The following is a 19,044-nucleotide window of genomic DNA, read 5'->3' as shown; positions in this document are numbered from 1 at the left end:
AAGTAGCCGCTGTTTAGCATTAACAAAATCATTGACATAAGTACATATTGTAGAAGTAATTTGCAAACCTTGAATATTAATAAATAAATGTGAAAGTAACAGCAAATTATTTAGTAACTGTAGAAACTTTAGCGCTAAAATTTGCTGCAAAAAATTCCAATCAAGCTTATTGCGAGCACGGTTTTCAGCCAAATCTAGTCGACCGGATGCTAACTGTTTATATTTTGCTTTCCGTCAAATCGTAGCATCTTTCTTGTTTGCGTAAGGCAATGTCTGTGTTAGAAAGAGAAGCTATACAGAAGCAAATTCAGCAAGACTGGGCAAACAGGGAATATATTGAAATCATTAGCGGGAGCATCAAGAAAATCGTGGATTTTCTTACATCGTTTGGTGAGCATGCGCGTTTTTGTGTTCCTGCGTTACGTGAGCATGACTGTTCCTCTTCTGTTTCACACAACTGCACCTTTTGCAATTACAGATATGTCGTGTAGGGCGAGGCTCGCTACCTTAAATGAAAAGCTGACGTCACTGGAAAGAAGAATTGAGTACTTGGAGGCCAGAGTAAGTAATACCAGTAATACATAGCACAAAGTGTCTCCACGCGCTTAGAAGTCAAAAAGCTCAACTCGGGTGAAACCTCAGCTGGTTTGAGAAGGAATAGAACTTACTTTTTTAGCGTTAATTGGTATATGTGCTAATGCTTCACGGCCAAAGCAGCGCCAGAAATGTCCGTGAGTTCTATGCTGTAGCACTTACATGTTCAACGTAAATATTGGAATTCCGAGGCCAAACCTATGTTTAGTGCCGTTTAAGCACCTTGTGCTGTAGTGCACAGGGTCGCGGATTCGATTCACGACCGCAGCGGCCGTATTCTGGTGGAGGCGGAATGCGAAAATGCCCGCGTACTGAAATATCGGTGCACATTAAATATGTAGAAAATCCGAAACTCGCCACTATGACGTGTCTCATAGCCTATGTGCAGCTTCAGAACGCGAAGCCCCGTTAACTTTTTCGTTACCGCGCCTTTAGAAATTTATCAGTTTGATCGACAGGTTTTCAACGCGTTGTTAAACATTTGTTAGAATTCTAGCAACATTAAGTAAGCACCGTCTAAAATTATGACTGAACTTCACTATTTGCCAGGTTTGACCATTTTTTGGCAAATTCGGGAGTTTGGAAAAACTTCGACTGGGGGTATCTTTGAAACTAGCCTCCAGTGCTCCTAGAACTTTAATAAAAACGCAAAATTCGTGCTTTGTTTGACTCTGCATCATAATTTTTTAATGACAGCCGGAGTGAAGACGAGATGCATCTCACGGGTTGTCAATTTTCTGACCTAATGTATAGGCTGTTTTAACAATGTCTCAAACAATGATAGATGCTCACGAGTGTGTGTTATGTTCATAACCGTGTTCGACTAATATCAAGTGCAAATTTATTGTTCCCTCTGTGGGTTGCTTCTATCCATTAGTGTATGTACAAAGTACTACGAGCAATAGTTCCCATTGGGTGGGGTTTTCACTCTCACAAGAGCACGCAGTCACTTGAACACGGCCTGTGCAAGTGCCCTTATTCATTACTGTGCAGCACTGTACAGGAACTGAATGAAGCATGTGGAGGCTCCAGTGCCAGTTGAACATCCACTAGACCACCTTGCTTGCACAGAAAAGCTTCTTCTTCTTTCTGGGGTTTTACGTGCCAAAACCAGTTCTGATTCTGAGGCACGCCGTAGTGGAGGGCTCCGGATTAATTTTGACCACCTGGGGTTCTTTAACATGCACTACAACGCAAGCACACGGGCGTTTTTGCATTTCGCCTCCATCGAAATATGGCCGCCGCGGCTGGGATTCGATCCCGCTACCTTGTGCTCAGCAGTGCATCGCCTTAGCTGACTGAGCCACCCCGGCGGGTAGCACAGAAAAGCTGATCGAACGCAATAAAGTATGAGGAGGCTTTTGCGTGCTCCCCGATGTGACAACCATTGCTTTGCGAGTCTAAATAATGCAGTAAAAAACAAACCAGGTGCCTGCTGCAATGAGTAAAAAATGCTTCCTGTACAATAGGCACTTATGCGTTTTCGCATATGTGAAGTTTTCCCGCATAGTATGGGCATCACTATTACGAGTATTGATGCCAACAAATCTTCATAATATTTTTGCATTATGCGACACACAAAAGTTCGGAACTAGGAACCAGGTGCATATTTTGTATATCACTCTTTTGTTACTCGGTACTTATACTAAAAATAGCAAATTATTACTTTCATTCCTGTTCCTTGAAGTGCTTTTTTGAGGTTTCATATAATTCTCAAAAATTGTCCGAGACTTCTTTACTGCTATACGTCCATTCAAAACACCATTGATGATGCTATAATTTTATGTATTGCAGTATAGGTTGCGACTACTAAGTCTTGAAATCAAATGTTAAATCATGAAAGCACCGAAAATGAGCACATTTCAGCGGTAACAAAATATTTAATTAATATTAAACGTCGTTTTACGACGTGATCATAGAAAGCGTGCTCAAATTACTGTTTGGTCATTCACGAATTCTGTTATGCTGCATCCATATGTGGCATTTCAGTGTCGAGTTTGTCCAAAGCTTCACTGCTTCATTCAAATCTGGAGACAAAGGCGTCTCCGAGCCACCTTTCTTTCTTTTTCGAAACCAATACTACCATGGTAAAATGCTGAGGCTCAGTACTGACGACCTGCACTACTCACTCTTTTTATTAACACTGTTGCAAGGTCTTTGGACCATCTAAAGCCAATTTCTTAGTGGAGAAAATGCATGTGACTAGATTATTTGTAGATTATTTGGGTGCAGTAATTACTCGACAGTTGTGGGCTTCTTCCTCGACTGAAAAAACCCTAGGAAGTCGCAAAGCATTCAAGTTGCTTGTTTCGATTGATATATTACAGCAGCGGTGCAACTATTTGAACCTTGCAAAATTCTTGCGATGTGAGTAGAAGCACTCATCCATTGCCTCGATATAGGAACATGGTCAGAAATGTTTGTGCAGTATTAAGTTCATTTCCCACATGTATTAACAACTGTGCACATGTATTGAATGTATATAGCAAAGCTTTTACCTGTTAGACCACAATGGGCAGAAAAAGTCAAGTTACAGTATGAGTGGAACAATCAACTTTATTTAAAATGTTCGTGCCACGCATGCATTTTTTTTTTTTGCTTAATTGTTGTTTTAACCCCCCCCCCCCCCCATTTTTTTATTGCAGGTCACAAAAGGAGACACAACATTCAATTAATCACTGTGTGGTTATCTGCAGACTTACTATGTAGGTGTTTTTGTACATGCATGGTGCGAGTCGGTGGCCTGCCACATTCGTGAACACACCATGACGGACTTATTTCATTTGTGCGTGGCATCAACTAGAGTGCTGAAGTGGACTTGTGGAGGTGTATTTTAGCCCACAAACTCCCATTGCCCAAGCATTGTGTTTACTAACAAATATAAAATTTGTAAGTAGTTGGAGTTCTTGAATTAATGGATTAGTTACTCTTGTAAAAATTGCTTGTAACTGCCATTAAAATGCTTTCTAACACTCCTTGGTACTTTTCATTCTTTAAATCCGTTAAGATTTCAATATTACAAAGCAATGCTCTGTGCAGGAATATGCCTTTTTTCTTCTTTGAAAATTTTACCAAGGGGCTTTTCAGAAGTCTAATTCCTCTTAAAAAGCTAAACAGTGTCATAATACACTTTCTGTATAAAAAGTGAGCTGCACCTTCTTTTGAGTGTTGCACTAGAGCAAGGAGTGGTTTGGTGTTCGTCTTCTGTCTGTTGTTGGTAGCACCATTCTACATGTCAATGCTTTTTGACCATGGGGCTTCTCACGCAGTAAAGCCTCTTTAAAACGAAGTTAAAGGGGAAGCCAGAACTGCTTCGATGTATCAATTATTACGTGTACTGCAATATGAATCTCTATGGGGATTTCAAGGGGAATTTCACTTCAATATATCCTGCTTTGTTATAATTAGGTTTGACTAATTACCTAGAGGGAAAACTGGAGCTGTTGTATACATGGGAATGCTGGGATGCGAGGGCTTCGAATTTTTTTCCCGAGGAGTTAAGACACTGTGAACACTTGCATCTGGCTAACAGCATTCCATCAGTCAAACAGTTCATTCTTTACTGCAACGCGTAAAATGCCTATTTCTTAATATGTAGAACCACGAGAACTCGTGCTGACCTAGTACAATTATTTCTAATGTGAATGGTACCAGCAGCTGCAAAAGTTAATTAAAAACTACAAGGTCTGTGCTCACTCTGTTTCAATTGTATGTTATTTTCCTCACTTCTATTAAGCATGTATAAACAATGATTTATTAGAAGCAAATAAAAGACTTCATATGGCAATTTCATTTTAGAAACACATTATGTGGAGATGACTAAGCAAAGCCTTATTCAAGACAAGCCTTGCACATTCGCATCCCGGCATTCCCATGGTGGAACAGCAGGTGTTGTGGCACCATATTTTCCTCTAGTTAGTATTGTAAGAAAATCTGTTTCTGCTTAATGAAATGTTTTTTTTTGTTTTTTTTTTTCTGGACAACACAGGCCATCTCAGTGAAAAATTCAAGCACTTACAAACCTGCAGTGAACACATTTTGAACTTTTTAACATGTTCAGTTAAGCATGAGGCTTGCACTATCGTCCAATACAAGTGGTAGAGAGCTGATGTGCGATATGCGACTTGCATAAGCACTGACATATATGCAGGAAGTGGCAGAGAAATTAACCCTTACCCTACCGCACCCATTGGGCATCATTAGCCCACTAATGATGGTTTTGAATCCAGTCTTCAAGAAATTCTGCATCACTCATGACACACTGCCCCATTGGACGTATAGTAGAACTAAACTTGTTTCTTGTGGCTTTGGCATTTTCCCCGCTTAGTGGCAATTTTTGAACAAGTTCCGAAGAAATACGAGCGCTTGTTGGAGTTGAAAGCAGCTGTCTCCGAAAGTGGCGTGCACCGTTCCGAAACATAGCATATCTCCCGATTCCACTGTGTCTGTGGCCGATTTTATTGACGGCTCAAGTTGCAGCAAGTTGGAGGATGCTGCCTTTTCATCTGACCGATTGTGCGACGACAACGGAAATCAACCCTGAACTTGAGGATGCACTGCTAGTTTGTGCTTTTCCACCAGCTGAAGCCATGCAGCTCTAGTCAGCTAACTAGGCATACCGAAACTGCAAGAAATGTTATAACACCAAAACGTAGCAGAAAACAGTTTGCTGCATGGCACACCCAACTGTATTGCTTCCAGTTAAATTTTTGTAGCGCTAGTAGATTTCAAGGAAAAATACCATTTCTTTGTAGGTAGTGGCTATAACATAATGACACATCTTGTATATTTGAAAAAATTTTCATTTTTTTTTCAGATGCAAACATGTTTTACCAGTTTTGTTAAATTTTAGTCTGCAATCTTGTTCTTGGCAATTTATGTTAATGAAATAAATTTCATTAATAAATGTATGCCTGAAAAGCAGAGTCATTCTGCTTTGCTGTCATGTATTGCATAAAATTTTGAGTACAATGGTTTCTTGGGGGGGGGGGACTTCTGTAACCAACAAACACGACTGTCTTCCCCCTTGGTAGGGAAAACGTTAAATGAGCAACAAGGAAAAATCACTGAAGGTAGAATATTTCTGTGGCCATGAAAGGTAGTACTAGCTGCCGGTGTAATAGTCAAACCTCGTTAGGTATAATGAAGTTTCATTTGACATAAAAATACCTTTGTTATAGCCAATCATTTGTTGCAGGTGTGATGTACAGCAAGTGTTAAACATATGCAAATCAACGTACAAAGATAGGTACACAGAACTTCACTCGCTTGCCACTATTTCCCTTGTTGAAATGTGAAGACATTTTTTTCCCACAATTTATCAACATGCTAATGATCATTCCAATTTATTATCATAAAAAATTGTCAGACAAATTTCTTTAAAAAAAAAAACAGTAGGCCATAGTGGCAAATGCCATCAAGTCTAGTATCGATAGTAATCCGGCTTATAAGGGCCTTCAGAAGGAATGCCAAGGTAAGAGGACTGCTCCTTGGTAAGCTTGGAAAGTTTCACTCCAAGGTGGTTGAGGTGAAGCGCTGCAACTTCCTCATCAAGCTTCTTGGGCAAGAAATAGACGTCCACCTAAAAGAAATATAGCAAGTTACCTTACTGCACTTTAAGGATTACATTTGACACACATTGCAAATATAAAGATTTAAGCCAAGCATTACAGCAAGTTTTAGTGCCCACACTGTTTGCTACAGTCATGAATGCATTTAGACTAACAACAAACTTGTTACATTTAATGTGCTCGGTAATGTGGTGGTACTGGAATTTTCTAGGATTTTTCACTGCCCAAAGCCTATGCCGTATAAATATATGCTTCACTTTAAGCTTGCAATCGTGACTGTTGTACACTCATGTCACCCCATTTTGATATACTAAACTCTGTGCAAGCAAAACATGCTGTGCTTTTGCTCTACCTTGGATTACAACTGATAATTCAGACACGCTTGATTATTTGGACAGCTTTGCGGAACTGCCACTGGCCCCAAAGACGATGTATATGGATGACCAAAACTTTGGGCATCCTACAACGCACCGTTCAATACCTTACTCCGCCTGCATGGCTATGTGCTAATTCAGTCAAATGAGTCCAGTAAGAGTGATATTTATGTTTTGAAACATCACCAGTACCTCAAAGCTGAAACTAGCAAAACTTGAGACGATCCAGTGGTCACCAAGTTGTACAGGCTGCATTTGCAGTTTGTCGTGCCAGTTCCACGCATCCAGCGTCTCTTCCTTAACTAATGAAATAGCCACATGGTCCCAGGCGACTTCACTGATTGTTGTTGCTCAGAATCATCAAGCAGCTTCAAGTGAAGCCAACTCATCGTAGATGTCTGTGCTAACGAGGGCAGAAATTAAGTGAGGGAAATGCTGGACAATAACTGTTGCGAAGAAACCTGCAGTCATTTGGATATCGGAGCACGGTTGACCTCTGCGGAGATAAAGATTCGGTGCATGCGTTGACTTTACTTTCGTTTATTTGTAGCGACAGTGCAACAATGGTCAAAATACGAACAGACCAGGTCCCAGGCAAGTGTATGTATGTGTTGAAATGTGTTTACAACTTGTAGAATAAAGTCACTTCATTTATGGTGAACCCGATCGCAATCCTGATTATTCAGACTTCTAGAATCTAGACAGTCCTCGTTGAATCCAAAATGTCATTTGGCGACTATATATGCAGAAAGTAGAAGGGGGAGTGGCAAGCTCCTCGCATTGTCCAACTGTTATGTTCTTTTCAGAAGACATCACTGCATGTGTAAGGCATCCACAAATCCACAACACATTTTGCAGCCTTAAGAGCCACAAGCTTTAGCTTGTGGCTCTTATCTAAATACATGGGAATGAAGAATTGTATTTCTTGGCAACCACTGCACCGAACTGTACGAGGTTTCTTGCACTTAAAAGAAAAAGTTAAATTCTAGTGAAAGCAGGAAGCAGATTTTCTATATATGCCACCAATTTTTTTAACAAAAATTGTTGAAAATTGCAAAACTTAAAAAAAGTAGTATAAGTTTACAATTATTTAACTCTGCAATAAAAACCAATATCACAATTCTGTAAACTACACCTAATACATCTAAGCAGAAAAGATGTACATATTATGCACCACTCTAAAATATACCACTAGTTTGCGAGTACAACTTTTCCAGAACCCTCTTAAGAATCATAACAATTTCACCCAAACTGTAAATTCATGTATCACATTGATCCACTTGAGATGCTCTAACAGATGTAGAGTTACGAATATGTAAACTTCGTGCTTCAAATTTTTTTTACACTTGCAAATTTTTACTTTTTTTGAACATTCAAGGCCATAAATCAAAACAATGCTTCCTAGAATTTAACTTTCGCTCTCTAATGACACAAATATCATTCAAATCGGTCCAGCAGTTGTCTCATACAATAATTTCTGTGTTTTGCATGTATTTGAATAGGAAAATAGAATTGACCTGGAGCTTAGCGTCCCACTTAAATTCTCATGTCCAACAATTTTTTTTAAAGCAATTTTAAACGAATACAGGACAGGATAGATGCTTATTGACATCTATTGGGAGGAAAATCGGACAATTAAACAGAATACCTTGTACTGGTCACTTTTAGTCCACAACTCAATCTGAGCAAGCACTTGATTTGTGAAAGAAGTGCTCATGACGAACGATGGGTGTCCCATAGCACAACCCAAATTCACGAGGCGACCTTGAGCGAGGCATATAATGTGATTGCCATTCTTCAGCTTGTAACGGTCAACCTAGGCGAAAACATGAAAGGAAAATAGAAGGGATATTAGACATCAACTATACTTCTGGAGAGGTACACCATTTCTTTCCATTTCCTGATGGCCATGTTCTGCTGTTTCTTTCAAAAAAAAAAAAAAAAGGTATCCCTTTCAGTAAATTGCCCCACAAAAAATGTTACAGGCTACTATTTTTGGCGACGAAGGAGACCAAAAGGCAAGGAGGTTAACAACCCAGATTGCTACCCTACAATGTAGGAGGGGCAGTGACAATTACAGTGTAGACCGCTTATAACATAAGTCACCAGAGCTGCAAATATCCACACTATAAGAGGTACCGCACTATAACCAAAACAACGATTTTATTGCGAGAGCAATTATATGGACACACCAGGCGCATTTCTAGCTGCCGTAGCTGTTGCCGCGAGGTTCCGTATAAATTTCAAGGGCAATAAAATCGTCGCCGCACGCTGTATGCTGTATGTGCAAGTGAAAATCACGTCTAAATCTCGCGCACGTAAGGAAGGAAAGAGGGAAGGAAGCGCACCATCTTCCGTCGCGTGCAAGGCTCAAGGGAGGGGGGGTGCGTTTACTCCAAGCGCACACACCTGCCCACAGGGGCCGCTGTATCTTGAAAGCCATCTGCGACGGGGGCACAGTCCACCGTGCACTGTGTTTTCGGGGCTTAGTTCAATTCGCTCACTGCTGCTGCTGCGCTTCTTCACCATAGGGTTCTGACAGCAAGTTTCCACGGTCATCGAGTAAGATGTGTTCATGTTTGCTTGTGCGTGCGTGACACCATGCTTGTTAATGCACAGAGAGCCGCAGCGACAGACGTGCCTTCGCACGCTCCCGCCACTGCGTCATTCTGCTCGCTCTTCGCGAGGAATGCTAGGATGCGTGGCCGGCGCAGCTTGGTGCGCCGGGCGAAAAATAGGAACGGAGCTATTCATGCGCCAGCAACATTGGAACACGCCCGACGGCGCGAGACGCGCCGGTTGTTCGCCACCGTGACGTCACGGAGCTCGACATGCGCACTCGCGTTACGTTGAAGTATATCTGCGGCTTGAGGGGAGCGCTCGCCGTCTCAGTTGACTGCCGAACTTCCAGGCAGCCAAACTGTAACCGGTATTTCGTCTCTCGCAACTGCACGGTAAGCGATACGTGTATACATGAAGTGCTATGGGAAAATTAACGGGAGTCTGAAAAGACCGTACTAAATCCGGTCCTGCACTATAAGCGGTTACGTTATAAGTGGTCTATACTGTAGAATGTATACAAACACGTTTGGTTAAACTAAAGCCAAACAATATAAACAGGCTGTTTCAGAAAATGAAACTGCTAAAAAATGAGGACCATGAGATGAACAATTTCATCAGGATTGCTTCTACAACAGCAGCATACATTTTAAAATGATTCAATCTACGAGGTGGACAAACAGGAGGCTCGCAGCCTCATGACAATATAAACTAGACTAATGAATTACCGTATTTACTCGAATCTAACGCGCACTTTTTTTCCGATAAAACTGGTCCAAAAATCGCGTGCGCATTAGAATCGAGTCTGACCCTAAATCTGCGTTACCATATCGCCATTGGCATTTCAAAATGGCCGCCTCGTACGCGCATCGAGCCTAGCTACCGTAGCTTCCTCCATGTGCTGTAGTACGTGTGCTTAGGCAATAATCTACCATTTGTCTCCCTGTTTTCTGCATTTGCTCTATCAGCACGAAGTGCAGAATTCATCGTGATGCCGCATTAAAAAGGAAAGTGATCATGTGAGCAGATACTGAGAGAAATTGGGCCACGTCACGGGAGTACGGAGAATCCGAAACCTGCGTGCGGGACAGGCGCAAATGAGAGGATTTTCGCCAGCAAAGCAACGCGGAAGGGTTTCAGTGGCCCGAAGCAAGACGATCCACTTCGGAGATACAATCGCCTCGGCCCTATCTTGGAAGCGATCTGCAACGGGGAGTCCGCGCGTGCTGTGTTTTTGCCGCTTACCGTTCGCGCTGAAGCGAGAGCTGTGCTAGCGCAAAGGTGAATTCGCTCCCCGTTGCTGCCGTGCTTCGCCCTTCCAGTGTTTAAACAGCGAGTTTCCGCTGTTTCTGCGGTCATCAAGCGAGATGTTTTCATGTTTGCTGGTGGCGTGCGTGACACCATGCTTGTTAATTCAGTTAGTTAGCGAATGTTAATAAGTTTATACGGCCGATAAAAAGTACTATCATTACTTCGTATACCTGTCTACTAATCGATGCTCTGCGTTTAGGGCGAAACTGCAACATTTTTCTTTTTAATTCATCGCAACTTTAGTGCATTGGGAGTAAATGTTTTTTTTTTTTTTTTTTCCAAACGAGACAAAGCTTAATTTCTGTATGAAAGCATGAGGTGCACGGTACTGTCAAATTTTTTTCGTCTTTTGGTCACGGAAAACGGGTGCACGTTACAATCGAGGACGCGTTAGAACCGAAGTAAATACGGTAATATTTTAGCTAAAAGAGTCATATAATCCATCCTAAAGCAAGATGCAAAGCCCATTGTCTGAAGTTTGAATTTGTTCCTAGATTTGCATAAATTTGACACTGCTAAATCCTGCACAGCACTGAATTCTGGCCAAATTCACCCAGGAAGTTCAAATTGAAATGCACATGAACGCAAATGTCATGCTCCTTGCAGACACCCACGGGTGACGCGACTGCTTCTGTCTAACCGTCAAGCAAGAAGGAGTAAACGTCCTTATCAAGCTGTAAATCACATCGCACAGCTTCAGATAAATCAGGACGAAAGTACTGTTTCCCGTAATTGTCCCATAACTGCTGCCACAACCAGTGCAGATTAATCCATGATCGCAGAAATAGTAATCACAGAGTCCTGTAGTCATGCAGCCAATATGGTGGTGTCATGTGCCACAAAACACAAAAATAGAAAGGAACCACCACAGTGGCTATGGCATTATGCTGCTGAGCACAAGGTCACATGTTCAACCCAGGCATGGTGGGCACATTCTGATGAGGGCAAAATGCAAAAATGGTCACATACTTAGATTTAGGTGCACATTAAAGAATCCCAGGTGGTCTAAATGATTTCAGAAACCCGCACTATGCGCGCTCCTGGAACCCACACGCTTTTGGGACATTGAATCCCGCATTTTAATTTTTAGAAACAAATGTTCAAAGCATTCCTGCATGTCTGTTGCAGTTCTTTTTCAGAGTAACGGTTGTAGTGAAACATACTTGGCTGCTTTGTTACTGTTTAACGTTAGTGCTGCATTTGCATCGCACATTTGGAACACTTGCTGCACTCAAGGGCCCAATGTGTGGCCCAGTACCTCTAAATTGAGAGCTTGATTTTAGGGTGCTAAAAATGCACACGCAAGGGAGAAACGCACAGACACACAGAGCACTATGTGTTCGTGTTTCTCCCTTGCATGTGTCTTTTAAGCACCCTAATATCATGTTTTCCAAATCACACCAACTTGCCCAAAAAGTTATTAAAATTGAGAGTTTGATGTCATCGAATAATGCACACACTTAGCAAGCGGGACCTGAAGTCCATATTGAGGCTTCACAGTAGTATTAACTTTGATGCATATTTAACGAAAAGTGAGGCATACTTCTTTTTTTTTAGAAGTACTATATGACTATGCCAGACTGCACTAATATAGAATTCCTACCTGAGGCTTGATCTCAATCTTTTCTACTGCATTCTTTTCCAGCCACTTGATATCAATTTCAATATCAAAGTGGCCAATGTTGCAAACAATGGCATCATCACGCATCTTCTCAAAATGTTCTCCTCGTATAATATCCCTGCATCCAGTGGCAGTCACAAAAATAGAGGCCTTTGATGCAGCATCCTCCATGGTGGTGACCTCAAAGCCTGCAGCACAAGTAAACATTCACTGTAGTCACAAGCACAACAGTTTGAGAGAAAAGAAAAAAATAGTGTAGACCGCTTATAACGTAAGTCGCTGGAGTCGCGAATATCCGCACTACAAGCGGTACCGCACTGTAACCAAAGCAACAATTTTCAAGGCCCACACAATTTACAGTCGAATCTCGTTAATTCGAACCAAATCACGCGGCGGCGCCTCGGACCGGCATTGCTCCGGCACCGCCATAGAGTAAAAGCTTAGGAGAGACCCCTCAATGTCGTGCGCGAACAAAAAAAAGAAAGAAAGAAAGGAAAAAAAAAAAAAAAAAAACGCGGCGGAAATTTCACCTTCTCTCAAATGGCAAGGTCGCCGATTCTGCGTTGAGCCGGAGCATACGTGTACGTGCCGACGTCTCAGCCACGCTACCGTAGCCACGTGTAGAAAATGACAGTGAACCCTTCTTTCTCCTTTATGCTTCCTCTACTATCTAGTTGACCTTCCACGCTGCGGCTACGGTGCAGAGGGAAGCAGCGGCGCTGTCCCAGGCCGGCCAACGAAACTGCCCACGCTGGCAAACGCCTGCTTCCCGATAACGGCAGAAAACGAAACTTCGGGGAGCTGGCGCCGGTAGGGTGGCTAGACCCTAGCGCCGGGCCGGCTGGAGCGGCGGCAGGCGCGCACGGTGACAGTCGAAAGTGAGGGAGCTACGAGGGAGGGTGAGGGGAGCCACCGAAGCGGCAGAGTTGCCGAGGCGAAATCCGCTTCCCTGCCGCCCTCCTACCTCACATTCCACGGTTTCCGCGTACGCCCTTCGCCGTGCCGTGCCGGCGCCGCCCGCTCCCTGAAGTTTCGTTTACTGCCGTTATCGTGAAGCCGGCGTTGGCAGTTTCGTGGCCCTCGCTCGCTATGCGCGCTGTGATATTTCACGACTCGCACTCAAGATTCTGGTTTCAGCCTCACTGGCTGTTCGTTCGCAGCACGTGCCCTTCTCCTCCACTTCGTCTCTCTTTCTTCCTCGAGCACTCCTTGGGGCGCCCGTTTGAGGGGAGCGTTCGCCGTCTCCGCTGAGTTCCGTACTCCCAGGCAGCCGCACCTGTAACCGGTATTTCGTTTCCCGCAACTGCACTATAAGCGATACGTGTATACATGGAGTGCTATGGGAAAATTAACGGGAGTCTGAAAAGACTGCACTATATCTGGTCCTGCACTATAAGCGGTTACATTATAAGTGGTACAGGGTGTTTCAGCGAACACTTTCAAAATCTATTTAAGGTTGCCTGTGACAGATAGCCCAATTCTAGTTAATGAGCTGGTCTACTCGAAGAGGCGGACATTGCACAGAAAATTGAAATGCATAATCGACTAATCAACAAAAATTCACTAATTAAGTTTTTAACCAATTACCTGATGGCCCATATTGTAATTTACAAATTGTAGCCGTGGAGTTTGCAAGGCGGATCGGATCCACTTGCAATTCTCATGATGACACAAGTTTCGAGATATTAATTCCCGAACTTTGCGGAGAAATGCATTGGCGTTCCAGTAAATTTTGTGATTCAACGCATAAAGCGACGTTTTGTTAAGAAATTAACTGGAATGCCAATGCATTTCTCCGCAAAGTTCGGGAATTAATATCTCGAAACTGGTGTCATCATGAGAATTAATTGCAAGTGGATTTTCCAATTTTTGAAAGTGTCCACTAAAACACCCTGTCTATAGGGAGGGGAGGCTTTGTGCAGTTGTTTTCCCTACAGTTTTTTTTCTTTGCTCGCTTAATCGCAATCCAGACAGGTATTACTTCACAGACCAACAACCCCCCGCCCTCCCCCACCCCCAAAAAGGAGACAAATGGCATCTGCGGATGGTCACTGTGATCCTTCCAAATATGAGTGGATGGATTCCAGAAGCACTCTGGGTCCAAGTCTGAGATACCAAGCAGCAACCAAACAGCCAGCTCCTTTCCGGAGCAGTAAGAGTGAAGGAAGGAAAAGCCGAGGGAAACTTCGAGTAGCGTGGCCAGTACCACCGTCGCAGGCTGCGTTTAGATGTGAAACACGGTGGCGATGGTGGCGTACGTGGATGATAATTGTCAATGACACAACCAGAGCGAGAGCCCCTCTTTGCCAGTGCAACCACAGGAATGGGTGGAGTCACGTGATTGAAAAGGACCATTCAAATTGGCCTTTTGGGAGCACTTTAGAGCACTCAAAAACGACCATTCGAAGATGCCAAAAATTCGTAGCACGGCCACACTTATGCAAGACAAAGGCACTGCTATGAATAGCAAAGTGACGTGGAAATCCCAAAAATGCAATTGCCACCGTATTCTTGACTTTTCACTGACCTAGCGTTTGTACACAGAGATGTAACTAGTTGGCAACAATGCAGTGGCTTGAAAGCAATCTTCAATTACAAAACCCAAGCCAAAGCTCACATGCCCTACCAGTGAATCACCTCGCAGACACCTCAAGATGAAGATTAGCCAGCTGACTGCACATAGGATGTGTGGGTGTGTGTGTTTCGTTTCTAGTAAATGAAGGTCAAAATGTTCTAAACATAAGAAATACTGGCAAGTGCCAGAGTGCTTCTAAATAATTTACTATGACGCTTGTTTCTATGAACTAGATTCGGTACCCAGGAGGTGAATGCCGTAATACAGCAACTAGCTCCATTCCTGTGATCTCTGCAGCTGCCATACACGAGCACGGACAAAAGCAGCGCAGAAATACCATCATAACTATCCACATTGCTATACAATGAGAAACTTTTGCTGTGCATCATGACATCACAATACTGTCAATGACACCAGGCCTGGCATTTCGAGACAGCTTTAGTGTTGAATTATTATATTCAACACTAAACGTTCACACTTGCTAAGAATGATCCTTTAAACGTGCAAGAAGCGTGTGGTAGAGATTCAACAACTTTGAAAATATGTACCAGTACTCCTTTAACAGAATGCCACTAGATATGGCAGTCACTGTCAGCATGCAAGGCCCAGCATCTATTCAGCCTACATGTACCCTAGGGCGCCATACCCCCGAGCATGAAGAGAAGGCAACCAGCACAAGTGCCGACAAGGTGCAGAGCCAGCAAAAATACAGTTAGGGGCAAGATATACAGTGAAATCTCAATGATACAAATTTCACGGGGTCACGAAAAATATTCGTATTAGCCGAAATTCGTATCATCGAAACACAATTAAAACTAGCTAAATTAAAGAGTCGGAGGTGAACTCACTCAGGCATGCGCATTTACAGTATTTAAAAAGTATTAAAAAGCATTTACAGTATAGATCACTTATAACGTAACTGTTTATAGCGCAGAACTGGCTAGAGCGCGGCCTTTTCCAAGTCCCGTTTACCCTCCCATAGAACTCCATGTATACGCATACCGCTTACAGTGCAGCCGCGCGAGACGAAATACCGGTTATAATGCTGCTTCCGCTGGAAAATCTCGCCGACAAGGACGGTAGCGAGCACGCTTCTCAACGAGGTGCGCCCACCGACGGGAGAGGAGATCAACGAAGGCAATGCGGAGGAGGAGCATGAGACGTGGAGCATGAGTCCAAGGGCGATAAAATCGTCACCGCCCGCCGTATGTGCGAGTGAAAGCGCACCTTTCGCGCGGGGGACGCGCGCCTTCACGCACGGAGAGCGAACGCACAGCGGAGAGCAAACGCGACTTCCGTCACGGTCGGGCGCGCCAGTCGAGCCCGGCCCTGCTTCCGTCGCGCGAAAGGCCGAGGGGTATGGGAGGGAGAGAGGGGGGGGGGGGGCGACGTTGTGCTGCGGGGCACCAAATGCGTATCTTGCAACTGGGCGCAAGGGTAACTGGCGACGCAATCTCCCACCGAAAGGAGCAAAGCGGGAAGGCAGCGCAGGAGGGAGGGAGGGAAGGGGGGGGGGGGCGGCTTCTACTCTGCCAACAAATGCGTTCTTGTACTTTGCGCCTGTGCCGGCTGTCGGGGTTGTCGCGCACACCGTATCTTGAAAGCGATCTCCACATGGCTCTGACCTTTCTATGCGCTGTGCTTACGCCGCTCAGTTTCCATTGAAGCGATAGACCGCACGAACCTTCGCTCGCTGCGGCAGCCGCGCGAAAAAACCAAGAAAAGCGCCACCGCGTCAAACTCTTCGCGCCCAGTCGCGGGCTCCGCGCTGTCCGGCGCCGCATCCGCGCCTCCGCACCAAAAGAGAAAGGAAGAAAGCGCGTGACTGCGCGCTGTTCTTTTTCGCGGCCGTCGGTGGGGCGGCGTTTATTCGTATCAACCGACGCGGGTCGAAAATCAATTCGTAACAACCGTTCTCTAGCACGTTGCAAAGTAATGGGGCTCAGCTGGGACCACAAAAAAATTCGTATCATCCGGAAATTCGTATTAGCCGTGATCGTATCATCGAGATTCCACTGTAGTCCGGCGTAACACGTGCGCGGTTAAGCAACACCGGTGAAAAGTGCACAATCTACAGTCTGGCGTCACGGCGTAGCCGGCGTGCCCAGCTGTGTCGGGCGCGCTCAGCAGTATAAGGTATTTTGTTGTGTTTGCGTATGTAAAAAGTCACGATATTTTATGCATGACTGGTTATTCATGTTTGTGTAAGCGGGTGATCGACGCTCTGTCAGGCTTGATGTGCCTTTACGCTGATCCCCTAGGCAACTATGTATGTTGGCTGTCTGAAGTGTCTTGTCTGGTCAAAAAAAGCGCGCACAACTCGGACGGCGCGGGCACATGCTGTCAGAAGACGAGAATGCGCATGCGCCATGGCAGTATCTGTTCACACGGCCGTGAAGTTGCGCTCCCACACACAGAGATGGCGCTAGCCTCGCACGGCGTGCACGCCGAACTGTAGAGGAGGCAAATTACTTCCACAGGCTGGCGTGGCTGGCGTAGCATATCCGACTTCGCCTGCCGCGGCCTGGCGCACCGAGAACGCTGGACTTTATCTTGGCCTTAATGTATTTTTCTCACCAGTGGGTTTTTTTTTTTTTTTTTTTTAAATAGTAAATGCCAGAGAATGCAAACGCTACATACCTTCCATAGCAGCCTGCAGGGCATTGATGGGATCAACCTCCGTGATGAGCACACGGCATCCAAAGCCACGCAGAGACTGTGAACAACCTTTACCAACGTCGCCAAATCCGGCTACACAAGCCACCTTGCCAGCAAGCATTATGTCTGTTGCTCGCTTGATGCCATCGGCAAGCGACTCGCGGCAGCCATACAAGTTGTCAAATTTGCTCTGGAAATCAAAGGGAGTAATGCATCACTGTAAAAACACTTTAACGATTCTTTCGATCACATCGATCATTCGTTGGTAGCATGTTTGAAGGAGTTAATGCCGCTGTGCGCAAGCACCTAGTCACATAGTACTTTTTTCAAATCTTGTAAACTTTTTTTTTTTGTTTACAGCGCGGAAAAATAAAAACTTCAGCAGCTATCTTCGCGAAAATAAATTATTCGGATACAACTTCTGCACTGAAGATGTTGCTTTCAAAGTAATACTTTAGAAGTTGGTAAGTAATTGTTACTTAATGACATAAGCTCAAAGTAAAAAATAGCCGAGTTGCTCAAGAGGACAGTGAACAATACTAAGTTGATTGCATTCTCGTAGCACACATGTGGATTTTTAAGGCTTGGCACAAGTTCGCTGAAGCAACATCTACAGCACTCACCTTATACAGTCGAATCTCGATAATTTGAACTCGAAGGGGCCCAAAAATTTGTTCGAATTAAAAGAAGTTCGAATTACCGGAAGGACGTATTTTTGAAGTATTCGAGCACAATAACACGAAGAACAAACGGTGCGAGTCAGGAAATTTCGCGGCGCGCAAGCGCATAGCGAGTGCGCCCACGCCGGCCAACGCACGGTTCCCAATAACGGTAGAAAAACAACTTCAGGGAGCGGACGGCGCCGACATGGCGACGGGCGCGCGCACGCGGAGACCGTCAAGGGCGGCAGAAAAGCGGATTTGGCCTAGGCAACTCCGCCACTTCGGTGGCAGTGGCTTCAGTGGCTCCCCTCGCCTTCTTTCTCAAGTCCCTCGCAGCTCCCCTTTGACTGTCTCCGTGCGCGCCCGCTGGCACCGCCGGTACAGCCGGTTCGGCGCAGATTAGCCTCCTTGAAATTTCGTTTTCTGCCGTTATCGGGAAGCGAGCGTTTGCCGGCGTGGGTGCCGACGCCGCCGGTCCAGCTTAGTGTACGGCCACGCTAGCGGCAAAAAACTCGCGCGTCATGCCGCGAGCGGCAAGTTGCCCCACGTCAACACCTTGCCGCAAGGCCACCGTTACACGCGCGATAACATCTTCCGCGCTCTCCGAACGAGCAAGCAACACCACGAGCGCTCGTTGTTTCATGCGAGAGACGACGATCGTCGATTGAAAATCCGGCGCGGACCAGCGGCGGTCCGGTAGTGATGGCTCCATGACATCACCCTCGTCGCTCTTGATTGGTTCTTAATCGCGCGGCACGCGGCATTTGCCGCAGAAATGGGTCTCGAACCCATTTCGCGCGGTATGCCGCAGAACTCCCGATTCCTGCCGCTTTTGCCGCCCGTGGCATGACGCGTTGCCAGGCGTTTTTGCCGCTAGCGTGGCCGTACCCTTAGGCCGCTCCCTGAAGTTTCGTTTTCTGCTGTTATCAGGAAGCGAGCGTTTTCTGGCGTGGGCAGTTCGTTGGCCGGACTGGGCCTCCGCCGCTGCATGAAGGGGTCTTTTCCTAAGCTTTTGCTCTATGGCGGTGTCGGAGCAATGCCGGTTGGAGGCGCTGCCGCGTTATTCGGCGCGCTGCTGAGAGCATTGTCGGTCCGCGGTATGTTCGAATTAACCGCCGCA

At 45.0% G+C, this 19,044-nt stretch overlaps 1 protein-coding gene across 1 annotated transcript in view; it reads right to left on the bottom strand.

The window, feature by feature from the left end:
- Positions 1-5,871: 5,871 nt before the first annotated feature.
- The window catches only part of LOC119466639 (adenosylhomocysteinase), a 28,406-nt gene continuing 15,233 nt past the window's right edge, over positions 5,872-19,044 (bottom strand). Inside the window, exons 6-9 of the mRNA XM_037727161.2 lie at positions 17,245-17,452; positions 12,012-12,217; positions 8,187-8,354; positions 5,872-6,175 (exon numbers count right to left, since the gene is read on the bottom strand). Of these exons, the coding sequence (XP_037583089.1) occupies positions 6,017-6,175; positions 8,187-8,354; positions 12,012-12,217; positions 17,245-17,452 (741 nt within the window). The 3' untranslated portion in view covers positions 5,872-6,016. The remainder of the gene's footprint in view (positions 6,176-8,186; positions 8,355-12,011; positions 12,218-17,244; positions 17,453-19,044) is intronic.

The sequence above is a fragment of the Dermacentor silvarum genome, chromosome 1 (assembly GCF_013339745.2).
Source record: "Dermacentor silvarum isolate Dsil-2018 chromosome 1, BIME_Dsil_1.4, whole genome shotgun sequence".
Taxonomy (NCBI): domain Eukaryota; kingdom Metazoa; phylum Arthropoda; class Arachnida; order Ixodida; family Ixodidae; genus Dermacentor; species Dermacentor silvarum.
This window is presented reverse-complemented; position numbering and strand designations above follow the sequence as displayed.